General features: G+C 42.6%; 1 protein-coding gene across 5 annotated transcripts; it reads left to right on the top strand.

The window, feature by feature from the left end:
* Positions 1-1,317: 1,317 nt before the first annotated feature.
* Positions 1,318-11,855, top strand: RNF146 (ring finger protein 146). Of its 5 annotated transcripts, none has more exons than XM_082048339.1 (3): positions 1,318-1,450; positions 6,905-7,061; positions 10,086-11,855. In XM_082048339.1, the coding sequence occupies exon 3, from the start codon at positions 10,087-10,089 to the stop codon at positions 11,143-11,145; it is 1,059 nt and encodes a 352-aa protein (XP_081904465.1). In that variant the 5' UTR covers positions 1,318-1,450; positions 6,905-7,061; position 10,086; the 3' UTR covers positions 11,146-11,855. The 5 variants fall into 5 exon arrangements, with proteins under 5 accessions (XP_081904465.1, XP_081904468.1, XP_081904467.1 ...); XM_082048341.1 differs by lacking the exon at positions 1,318-1,450 and adding an exon at positions 1,877-2,412; XM_082048340.1 differs by lacking the exon at positions 1,318-1,450 and adding an exon at positions 3,935-5,345.
* Positions 11,856-13,051: the final 1,196 nt, after the last annotated feature.

The raw sequence follows: 13,051 nt of genomic DNA, 5'->3' as shown, positions 1-13,051 counted from the left end.
ATTTGTTTTAGAATTTAGTATTGTTTTATTTAGATCTTTTATGTTCTCTGCTACTTGTGATTTCTGAGTGTTAAAACCTAAAAAGGAGCAGCCAACAGTACCTCTAAGATTATCAAGCCCTTAGCTGGACAGTTTGCACGCTTAGTCATGTTGAAACATTTAGTTTTCCATTGAAGTGCAATGAATAGCTGGACACAGCCCCTCATCCCCCATCTAAATGATTATCATTCCAGCTTAAATGTTGTGTGGATTATTGTTTCCTACGCCAGTTTATTCAAGAATTAATGCAGCAGACTTTTCAATTGTTTCGGACGACAGTAGGCAACACAACCCTCCTCCATGCACCCCTCTGGGACACTCTGGCCCCCTGCACTTACATGTGGGTCACGCTCAGGTCCATCTCCACCTGTGGGAGCCCACCAAAGCAGGCAGATGTCCACCAGCCACTCAAATATGGCTGGGCAGTGCACAGTAGCACAAGTCACTGGCCTAGTTAAGCTAGAACAGTGCCCAACTTTGCCCAACTACCAAGCCGTTTAAATTTCCAGGCAAACAAGCTGCAGAACGTGCTCCTGGAAAGACCAACAACCCTACACACCTCCTGCTGAACTTCCTCCCCAGCCTCAGAAGTGGGGACAGGTGCAACTGCAATCTGCCCTCACGCTGATGAACCATGACAGAGCTGTGTTAGTTCATTTTACCTCAGTGCTGTCACCAGCCTGTGTCACTGATGTTGTGACACTTCAGCAATGAACCCCAAGGCAGCACGCCTCTCTGCCTTCTGGGCAGAATGCTCCAGGAACTACACACATGGAGGCTGCCAGCACTTAGAATCTTCAAATCATTTTGGTTGGAAGAGACCCCTATAATCGAGTCCAAGCACAACCTAACTCTAGCAGTAAATCATGCCCCTAAGAACTTCGTCTAAATGCTTTTTAAACACCTCTAGGGATGGTAACTCCACCACTTCCCTGGGCAGCCTGATGCACTTCCAGACCTTTGCTCTCTGAGGAGGCTCCTATCGGGGTAGAGGCCCCGGGAATGGAAGGCCAGACCAAGCCAGGCCAGGCCAGGCGCCTCCACCTTCCGACACGCCCAGCCGTGTGGCGAGGCGCTCCCGCGCACCCCGCAGGCCGTCCAAAGTGGCCGCGACCCCCGGGCACCGCCCCATCCCCGCTGGCCGGGAAGCGGCCTAGCCACAGAACTCGCAGGCCGCGGACAACCGGCGTCACGCAGTGGCGTCACACGCGCGCGCGCGGCCATCCCCCAGCGAAGAGCTCACCCCGCCCCCTCCCGCTGCCCCTCCTCCTCCGTGGCGTCACAGTGGCGCGTTCGCCCCCGCCTCCTCCCCCCCATCCCGCGCGTGACGTCGGCGCGTCCCGCTGTCCCGGCGGCGGGGCCGGAGGAGGCGGCAGGTGACGGCGGCGGGCTGAGCCGGCCGGCCCGGCGGGTGAGTGGCTGCGTCCCTGGCGCCGCCGCGGAGGTGGGAAGGAGGAGGTCGAGGAAGGAGCGGCCGCCACCGATGGTCACTCCAACAGGGCCCCTCTTCCGCCGCGGCCGCTGCTGCCCGCGGCGGGGAGCGGGCGGGCTGGGGCTGGCGCCGCCGCCGCGCGAGTGGGCACCCTGAACAAAGGAGCGGCGCGGTGCAGGCCAGCCGCGCTCCGGGGCGGGGAGCCATGCCCGTTATTGTTTTGGGCGGCGGGGGGGGGATCACCCGCCCCGCCCGCGGCGTCACGTGACGGGTGCCGGGGCCGCCCCCGCTGCCCCGCTGGGGAGGCCGCTGCCCGCCCCGCCGCCCCGGGAGAGCCGGGCCCGGCGCCCGAGAGCTTGCCGGTACTTCCCGTAGGCCCGGTGCCCTCTGCCGGGCCCGCCTCCTGCCGCTGAGGGAGGCGGCGTCCCGCTGCCTTTGCCGGGTGACGTGCGCGCCCCGTGCCGGGTCGGGGCCCCGGTTTCCAGGTTTCGCGTCGGTCGGTAGTAAAATAGGTCAGGAGCATTAGCGGTGGCGTCGTCACGCGTGGCAGAATCCCCTGACCCAGCGAGCGCAGCGCTTTAATTCTTAGACCGATGTGCAGCGCTTTAAATAATTCTGCGTGTTGTCACTCGCCTTTCAAAATGTCATTGCTGGAGCTGGTCTGCTTTGGTTGCCGTAATGAGCTCTCTGAACCCGGAACGGGAGTCGCGCACTCAGAGGAGCGGAGTACAAAGCGTGTGGAAAGTAACCGGTGTTTCTGATGGAAGCGCTTTTGTGTCTCTGTGCTGGGTGATTTCGCCTCAAGTGTTTGGATCGCGTCCCCCTTCAGAACGGGAAAATGGGACGTGAAAATAGGTCCGGCTTTTGGTGCAATACGGGGCTGCCACCACTGAAAAATTAATACAAAGTATTAGTCAATACGAGTTTTTGATACAAAGAAGGTAATCAGAATGGTGTAATCGTTAAAAGTGTGGGGATTTAAATCTTAGTGTAACTTTTCTGTGATATGAACTAGAAATACTCTAGGTTTTGTTACTGGTTGTGTAATGTGCCAGTATACATTGAACAAATAGAAGGAGGAGTAGGGAGCAGAGCTTTAAAACATTTTGTTTTTGTCAGATTTGTAATACTAAAAATACAGTCCTGTTACTTTGTTAGCTGCTGCCTCTGGACAGTGGGCTCCTTAAAAGTAGTCCCTAAAGCATCTCTAAAAAGGCACTACCAAAAATTACAGTTTGTAATAGTATTGAAAACACAGCGAAATCTGCATATTGATGTGGTCATTTGGAGTAAATCTTATATATTGAATGTTTGTAAGAACTTGCTTTATAGTCTTGTGTGCTTAATACTGTGGTTTCTTTCCAAGTGGATCGAAGTACCAGTTGTTTAAACTGCTATAGTGCAGAATCTGTACTGAATGAAAGAAAAAGTTCTATTCTTGTTTCCTTCAAAATATACTGCATCAATTTAGAGGAGATTGAACTACCATTTATTTAGAGAGCAGTATTTTTAAAGGCTATTGAACAGTGGACTCAGGGAATTGGTGGTGAAAGTCTTTTTGTTGAAATAGATTTTTTTTTCTCTCTTCTGTACATGTTAGTCAAGTCTATATATATATATATATATGAAGAGATATTCCTGTACTTACTTTCTCTTTCTGAAGCATTGGTACCTTCAGATGAATCGGTTTCTGCTTTGTTTTCCACACAATATCATTTGAGTGAGAAATTATCATTTTGCTATGTTAAATACATTGAAATATGATATATGCTCAAAATTCGAATTAAGTGCTCCAATTGTAGCATAGAAGAACCTCATTTTGAATAAATATGTAGCTGTTTAATACCAAAATGGTTGACTGTTCTGCACTTGACTATTCTTGACTATTCGTTTCCAAATGTACATACAAGGGTTGTTTTGTATTAAAGTGTAATAGCAAAGGATAAGGAATGACAGTAAACTTGAAGCCTCATCACAATCAGCAATTCCAGAAGATAATTCTGTATTTAAGAAACAGATACGGAAAAGTAGGTAAGGACAGGAGAGAGTTAAGTTAGTGATCTGTTGCGCTATCCAGTGCTCAGGGATGGTTTAAAAAATACCTGACAGGCTCATTACATTGAGATGATACTATCTTGACAGTAGCAGACCTTCAGATAGGACAGTGATTTTTTCATATTTAAAAAGAAATGGCCACCTTCCTTTTTTCTTCCCCCAGTGTGTGGCTCATAGTGAATTGTAGGGAAGGGCAGAATTCTGGGGTTCTTTTTCCCCTACTTCCCCCTCAATAATTGAGTAATGAGTTAGGGATCTGGATGGGAAAATTGAAGTATTTAATTACAGAAGAGCATTTACTCTCTTGAAGTAATGCTGCAGCTGCTGAGTTTTCAACCTGGGCTGGGGGGGGGGGGGGGGGGGGGGGGAAGAAAATGATGAATTTGTGATGGCTATTTTAGAATAATCTGTACAGAGTTGAATAATTTGTGAGATTATCTGTCATTTGAGGTGGGACTCAAATAGTAGTCTTCAGCTGGTTTGGTTAGAAGCCGATGTTCATTTAATTTACTGATGGTTTGTGCTCATTTGTTTTCAAAAAGCTAAGCTTTTACTTACAGAGAAAATTTCTTAAGACTGTAGGCAACACTTCATTGACATTTAGGAGCTGGCTTCTTAAATATGTATGTTTCTGCGATATTTTTTTTTTTTTTAATTGTTGCTGTTTTTTCCAAAGAAATAGAAAAGTGGAAAAAAAATGTGTCTGATAGTTTACTGGGAATCCAATAGGCACAGTTGATTGAACTGACAATAAATTGTTTCATTCCATCTTAGTCTAGTAAAACCCTAACGTTTTTCTTTAAGGAGACCCTGAAGTCATTTTAGGACATGAATCTGATAGGAAGTTCACCAACTTCAAAATCCTAAAGTTGCATGGAAGAAGCAGATGTGACTTCTCCCAGCAAGCATCCTCAGAGTGTCAAGTGGACAAAGAGAGCAGTTAAATGTTGTCTGAGCCTGAGTTTAGGAGGGGATGTCGCCCACTTCAAATTCTTGTTCCTGATCAGTGGGAATGTGCTTAATCTGTTGCATCTTGAATGAAAGTTTCAAAACCAGTGTGTGGTAGGATGCGTGGATTTGGTGAGTGTGCGCACAAGGAAGGGGTACTTGCAGGTTGCTGCAGATAATGTAACTCCTCATACTACATGCTTTTGTAGTGTAGAAAATTAATTGCTAAGTATAGAACATGGCTCTTACCCACTTGACTTCAAAGGAGGAGTCATCATCCGGGAAGGGGCGTGTGTGTGTAACCACAAGTGTCTTTTATCCCATTTAGTAAAATTTTCAAGACTGGCTTTTTAAATAAATAATGATGTCATGAAATGTAGAGGTTACCTGAAGTCAGTTTGTAAACTAGTTCTTTTTAAGAGCTATACAGCAATTAGAAAGTTGCCTTACCATAACCCTATAATTATGCCCTAATTGGATTCTTCTAGGTATGATTACATACCTTGAATAAGTGTATGCATTTTTATGTCCTAAGAAATCTACCAGAACTGACCCAACCTTTTTCTCCCATTTGGTTTTATCATATGCTACCTCTAGTAGTGGATTGCAAGAGATAGTAGATAAAAGGCTGCCAGTGATACCTACAGGACTAACAGAAAGCCAGCTCCTACCATGAAGGACTGAACACCACACCCACAGCATCAAGCTTGTGGCAAGTCTCTCTTTGGTCATCACAAACACAGTATCTTGTCTGAGTGGATTAGGAGAGCCAAAATTGTAACATGATTGCAGCTCTTGGTTTCAGAGTGATGTGTGGAGAAAGAGGAACCTGCTAGAACAATGAGGGGAGAACCTTCTGCCTTTTGAAAAGGTGTGAATAAGCTTGCTAATTTTTGCATTTTTCCATAGCAGCTCTCTCTAAAAATAGCTGCACAGAATGCTCCATGGAGCTCAGCTATAAAGAAAACAACGTATTTGGGTAATGTGTCTTATACTGAAGTCATCTGAACATTTCACTTGTATGTCATTAATGATAAATGTTCAATCACTTGATGAAGGTCTAGAGCACAGAACACTATAATACTAAATACTCCATGATGTCTCAGGGACTTATCAGTCCTTGACTTTGCTTGACTCTGTACATGTCTGATCTGCACTGTATTTATTCTGAAATTATTCTTTCCTTGAGCAAATTGAGATCTGAAATGTGACATTCTCAGGTGTGCTTCAAATCATTCCTATATGTAACATTTGGCAGCAACTTCAAATTGTGGATGAAAATGCTGAAGAGTCATCTTGAAACCTACAGCCCAGAAGGAAGATATAACTCTATAGCTCATCAGTCTTTTTACAGAAGATTCCCAAATACCTTCTGTAAACAAGGGTGGCTCTTTTAGGTCAAGACCTTCCTGTTTAGGGTGTGAGAATGCGACAGTGAAATCTTGATGGTCCCCCTGCCCTCTCCGAGTTCTCAGATTCCTACTTCCTTACTGTATTTAGGTATTTGTTAGACACTTAATGGTTTCCAATGATTACTATGTATTTGTGAAATGAATTAGCTCAGATTCTGGTTGGTGATATACGCAAAATGTATTGTGACTGACATGACCTGCTAGCCTGAAGAGGGGTATATTACCTCAGAGGTGTAGAGGCTGAGTTGCATCCTTGTCCTCCTTTTCAGAGATCACATGCATTCATTCCATGAATGAACCTTGGAGCCCTTCAGTACTTCATAAAGAAATAAATAAAGATCCTAATTAATCCTTTTTTTGTTTACCTTGTTAAGTATCAAATCTAGGTCATTGAGTTTGTTTATAAGCTAGTATGAGGCCATACATATGTGGATTTATAAAAAAAAAGGTGCTGAAGGGTTCTGAAGTTGATTTATGAAATGAATGCATGTGATCTCTGAAAAAAAGGACAAGGATGCAAGGCTCTGAGCAACAGACTGCTTGAAATATGGAGAGGACCTTGGGGAAATTAGCTGTTTGCATGCACTGTTTTCTTCTCAAGCATCTGATACTGGTCCCTGTGAAGAGACAAGCCTAGGCAGTCCTTTGGAAAGATATGATATCGATAGTTTTATATAGCTTTAGCCATGCAGCCATTATGAGTTTTTAAACTCTCAGAATATAAGGACTCATGTATTAGAGGTTAAATTTGCATAAACATAATGTGCACCTAACTTTGCTCTTGTTTCTGCTTTTGTGTACATTGTCACTTTATGGAAATGAGCCATTAACTTATTAGAGTTAAAAATAATTATCTTTTGTAATACTTCAGAAAAAGATAAAAAATAAAACAGAAGCCTGCATCAGGTAAATGAAAGGATAGTATTTTATTTTCTGTAACAGGACCATGGCGTTGTATTTCGCTTGCTCATACCTCTGTACAACATTGTAATGGTGACTATTGTTTGCTTTCCATTAGTTTGCAGAGAAGCTGAAACACTGTAGTGTACCATTGAGCAGGACAAGTAAGGAATGAGCCAGCCTTGGAAAAGAGGACCTGCCATCATAGCTGGAGACATCTGAAAAGAGGACATTTTAGTCTTGTGGCATGCTTCAGTAAAAATTATTCAGAAAAAGTAAGCTGTTGTTTTGTTGATGAATTTATGTGTGTTAGCTCCTTGACAGACTGCTTAGTTGCAGTTAGAATTTTACCTGGAGTTTAAAAAATTACTCAGTTTTGAGATGGTTTTGTGGGATTTTACTTTTTCTTCCAGTAGACTCCTAGAAGGCCTGGGGTCTCTTAATTTAGTTTTTATATGTCACCTCTCCCATGCTTTGTGTATTTATGGAGGTGCTCTTCCTTTAAAAACAAAAAGTGAGACAGCATCATTTTAGTTGATATGAATCTTCAAGTGCATAATGGTCCTGCATTCTGAGCACATGCAACTGCAGTTGTGCTTATCTTTTAAGAGTTTTATGTTGCTGGGCAGTGCTTGCTTATAGATAAGGCTTTATTCCTCCAGCTGTATTCATTTTACACATAACATTTTCCTCTGAGTCACTAAAAATCACATGGGAATTTCAAGATAAGGCATTCACTCATTTCTTTTAATATCCTGCATTATTGTCTTGATCTAGTAAGTAATCAAAGAACCCTCTAATAGCTAACCTATTGAACACAGTTCAAATGTTAGCATTTGTGCTTTCAGTGAACAGGTGGGAACTTTCACTGTGCTTTTATTTTACTAACATGTTAGTTTTTTGTTTTGTTTTGTTTTCCAAAATCCATTGTATTTTTAATCCCAACAGTCTCCAAAATCTTAATTATGATACATGACTTGTAGAGAAGTCACAGGTTGTTTTAATATTTTCTGAAAAGAATAACCTTATCAAGTGTATTCAGGTAGAAGCAGCCTTTTGCAAAACTGTAGCATGGAAGTACAAATCTCTGCTGCTGTGCCTTTTTGCACAGTAGTATCTCATTATGGGAGCACTTGAAAATTCAGATCCTTTACCTCAGCCATGGTTAACGCAAATTCATCAACACATGGATTTATCTTTCAGGTCTTCTGTTGTGAGATACTGGTTGGGTTGTATTCATGGGTATTCTGAAATTTCAATAGCTTTTCTTCCCTCCTTTTTAGAAAAAGATTTTTATTATAAAACCCTAGTTTTGGTGTAAAAAATCTGTTGCAAAATATAACCTCAAAAGTGTGAGGCTCCCAGAAAAGAACTTTTTCACAACGTCGTTAGCATGGATTTCACAGATAAATGTGTACTGTACAGTAAAAAAGACAGTTACCAGGTGGTAGGTAATGCCGTGTCTGTATTTGGCATGCTGATTTAAGAACTAGTATGCAGATTTGTCTTTAATCTCAGAGAAAGAAATTCAGATATGAAACTGAAACATAGGTGAATACAGTTATGTGCTACTTCAGGAAAAATATTTGATCTGTAGAGCTTTTAAAAGAATGATTTGATAAAAAAAGGATTAAAGAGGCATTGGTCTTTCAAAAGGAAATTATAGTGATAGAAGGGAACAGACAGCATACAGAAGTACATTTTAAGTAAATAGCACTTAATACATTATTGTAGAGATAAATACTGAAGCATAAATCTTTTTTTTTTTTTTTAATCCCAGCTTGTATTCACAAGATGTTCAGAGCAGTGGAGGCTTTCACCATAACGCTAGGTATTTTCTCTTGAGGTAACATGTTTTTCTAGAACTGTGTATAACACTAGAATAGGTTGTCCAGGGAGGCTGTGGTATCTCCATCCTTGCAGGTTTCAAAAAAACTCAGCTAGACAAAGCCATGGCTGATCTGATCTAGTCCTGGTGGTAGTGCCATGTGGAACATGAGGCTGGACTACATGTCCTCAAAAGGACACTTTTGGCCCCCGTGTCTGTGATAATTTTGTATGAAGTATTCCTAGGTGCTTGTAAGACAAAGACCAGTTCACTGAAAAGCTGTGTGGCTGAATGTATCAGCCCTATGCCTCAAAGTTCCTTGTGGACTTAAGTGAAAAAAGGCACCATTTTAGGCCCCATCCCCCAAAGGCTATTCTTCTCCCTCATTTGATATCTGTTGTTTGGGTTTGATTGCTAATAAATAAGAACATAAAAGGAAAATTACCATGAAACAGACCGTGAAAGATTGCCATGGCAAAAATATAGTTGAGAAGGCATTTGCATATTTAGGCTAGAATTTTTCAGCTACTGAAATCCTACACAATGTCAAAGTGACACAGTTTTGCATTCCCTGCCTTCTTACAGGTGGTTACAAAAATCATCTTTAATGACATAAATAGGATATGGCCAGAGAAGGTAGAGGCAATGACTTCACAAACCAATCAAATCATGGTTATGTGTCTGCTGGGTTATACTGCTGCTTCTACTAGACTGCAGCTATTCCTTTTGAGGTACATTCAGCCAAATAATTTTTCAAATCTGGTTCTTTCTGCAGCCTGCTAGTTGTTCTGAGCGCAGTTTGAGGGATTGTGTCCTGTGGTACATGGGGACTAAGAATCAGAGTGGGGAACGCTTGAGCCGGGTGCTGCTGCCAGGCGTATTTTCCACTGTGGGAGCTTAGCCTGAGGTACTGTTCAGGCAATCCCTTAATCAAACAGATGATCACCAGTACTGTGCAGAGAGATTTTTTTTAAGTTCAGTGTTTGCAGCTAGATCACCTCTTGAGGAAAGAATTGTAGCTTCTTTAAATTTCCTGAGGAGGCTCTAAAGTAACTGGCTGGCTGGAGGTTCATTAATCAACACTACTTCAGAGGAAGAACAGAAGAAATTCCAAAATTTGTTTTCTATCTTGGCATGATAATGTGCTGAAAATGAAATAGCTGAACGTTGGTGATCAGCAAAAGAAATTCTCCCAGTACTCAATTTAGTCTGTCAGAATGTTAACCTGTCAGTTTATTTGAGTTAAGCTTTGTAAGTGATACCTTACCTTAATTTAAGGTAAGCAGCTCATTCTGTGGATGTTGTTGTGGACGTGTGATGTGATGTTATGGTTGGACTAGATGATCTTGAGGGTGTCTTCCAGACAAAATGATTCTATGATTCTCTTTTATGTTGAGGTCAAAGGTCATGTAAGGTGCCAGTTTAGGTTGACACAATAAACTGATTTAAATCTATCTTTGGTCTTCTGCAGGATGGCTGGCTGTGGTGAAATAGATCATTCGATCAACATGCTTCCCACAAACAGGAAGACAAATGAGTCATGTGCTAATGCAGCACCTTCTCTGACAGTCCCTGAATGTGCTATCTGTCTGCAAACATGTGTCCACCCAGTAAGTCTTCCTTGTAAGCACGTTTTCTGCTATCTGTGTGTGAAGGGAGCTTCTTGGCTTGGGAAACGATGTGCACTCTGCCGGCAGGAGATTCCAGAGGATTTTCTTGACAAGCCAACCTTATTGTCACCGGAAGAACTCAAAGCAGCAAGCAGAGGCAATGGAGAATATGCTTGGTACTATGAAGGTAGAAATGGTTGGTGGCAGTATGATGAACGTACCAGCAGGGAGCTAGAAGATGCCTTTTCCAAGGGTAAAAAGAGCACTGAAATGCTAATTGCTGGGTTTTTATACGTAGCAGATCTTGAAAATATGGTTCAGTATAGGAGAAATGAGCATGGACGCCGCAGAAAAATAAAACGGGACATAATAGACATACCAAAGAAGGGAGTGGCTGGGCTGAGGTTGGACTGTGACACTAACACTGTCAACCTGGCAAGAGAGAGCTCTGCTGATGGTGCAGACAGCACACCGGCTCCGGGGGCTGCAGCCGTGCAGCCTCTGGCATCCCTTTCTGCTAGGCCCCTGCCCTCCCTAGATGGTCAGCTGATGAGTCCTTCAACACCGTCACCTGATGCAAGCAACTCTTTAGAGAACTCTTTTGCCCACTTACAAATAAGTGGAGACACTATGGCTGAAAGGAGTCACAGGGGAGAGGGAGAAGAAGACCACGAATCATCATCTTCTGGTCGGGTGCCAGCCCCTGACACCTCTGTTGAGGAGACCGAATCAGATGCCAGCAGTGACAGCGAGGATGTGTCTGCCCACCTTCAGCAACACCCATCCTCCATCCAGCAGAGACACTTGAACGCAAACACAAGCCAGTCAGGAGCGGAGAGACCAGTGGGAGGTGGGGGGGTGGTAAACACAAGTGCAAGGTCTAGAAGGCCAGATGGACAGTGCACAGTCACTGAAGTTTAAAATTAGAGCCATGCGATTGAAACCTCGGTTCTGTATTTGTAATTTTTCTGTCCACATTGGCATCACACTCAAACCTAGTGGTATGTTTGGTGGGAGGGCGGGGTGAAGGGGAGAAAAGGATCTGGACTGTTTAACTTAAGTCTCTTAACATGTCTCAGCTGGAAGACTCTAACTGTAGGAAACTGGGTTGTCTTGTTAGTGGTTTGAAAGCTGCTTAGCAATACCCAGCTTTCTTGAAAATGTCTTGTGTTTATTTTGTAGCGTTTTCCCCTTGGAGATACTCGATCCCTTTTTGGCCAATGTATATCTACTGTACAACTTGAATTGTCTTCATTATCTGACTGTTGCATTAAGTGTCTTACTACTTTCTGCATGGATTGATGTATGAAAAGAACACTACAGCAATGTGGGAGCAGGCAAGATGTTGGATGTGAGCAGGATGCTTAATTTAATGTGAGAAAATAGATGTGAGTTTGGAGTTAAAATGTGTTTTTACTAGACAAGAGCAATCATTTACCTTTCTTCAATGGAAATGTAAAAATGCTGTTAACTTTTGTTGCAAATTCTTACCTATACACTCTTCATGGCATTTTCACTGGCTTTGCCATCTAGTCCTTGTAGTTTTGTTTTTGAGGTCTTTCTTGATCTGTCTTGTTTTTGTTACGGAATTTATAATTTAATAAAACTACATTTTATCAGTAACAATCTTGGATATGTCTCCAGTTTAATTGAACTTCACTGGAGGAACTTTAAAGAAAACTATCATAAAACAGCTTCCTTGTTTGCCAAAAAAGGAGGATGGGCTCCAAGTGATATCCTGAAGCTCTTGCATCCCTGACTGTCTCTCAAACAAAACACTGTAGCAGGCTGTCTTTCTTTCTATTGAAAAATCATGAGTTGCAGGCTTAACACTCGTCATCTTGAAGAGTTGATCAACTTGATTCACTGTTATGATAGGTAGAAGTATCACACAGCTTTATTTTAACAGCAGAAATGTTGAAATTAAAGCGCGTAAGTTATCAAACTTCACCATATAACAAAGAACAAGGGTGTTAAGGACTGTATTGCTGTTTATCTGTTCATCATAGCAAAAACAGTGGCAGCACAGAGAAGGCAGTTTTGTGCTTGAATTAGAAATGCATCTCCTAGATTGCTACAAACTGATTTCTGTGTATTAGAGAATGTTAGAAGCCAGATCCTGAAAAGCACACTTTATTTTTTCTGTCTGTGGCAGTTATTTTACATTTTTTCAAACTGAGTTGATTCTGGACTCAGTCTTTAAAATAAAGCTAATTGAACTCCAATTCTTAGTACATCTATCTCTGAATAGAGACAGTAGCTGATACCTAGGTACTATACATCTTCAGACAGAAGTTGCTGCAGGCAAACAATCATTTGAAGGGAATTAAAAGGGCTGAGTTTTGAAAATGGTAGATTTAGACTTCTAAAATCTTCTCCAGCCTGTAATGATGGCTGATGTGTCTAATCTTGGGCAAAGCTGTGCCAGCCTCCAGTTTGTTTCCTCTGCCCACAGGTGAGGAAAATGGAGAGGAGACTCAGATGGAATAAGGAAGATTTCCTTTCTCATCTAGGAGTGGATGACAGAACCTCTCCAGCAGCTTCCCTTCCAGTTCTGTCAGGAAAAAAGCCAGTAACATGGACTTCAGAAGGAAAGAGGATGGAATGTTTCTTCTATCTGATAGCTGCCAGCTGTCTTATTTCTCTGTTTTGCATTAGCACACAGTGGCTCTAATCAAAGTCTGACTTTGTGCCTCAAAAACCTTCAGTAAGTACACTTCTGCTATGTGCACACGTTTTACTACATACTGTTGAAGAAAGCAAGAAGCAAAATGCAAGAACTTGATGCCCTGTATACTTAATTTCAGGGTCTTCAGCCCAAACAGTC

Source organism: Streptopelia decaocto, assembly GCF_964273445.1.
Source record: "Streptopelia decaocto genome assembly, chromosome: 3".
Lineage (NCBI taxonomy): Eukaryota > Metazoa > Chordata > Aves > Columbiformes > Columbidae > Streptopelia > Streptopelia decaocto.
This window is presented reverse-complemented; position numbering and strand designations above follow the sequence as displayed.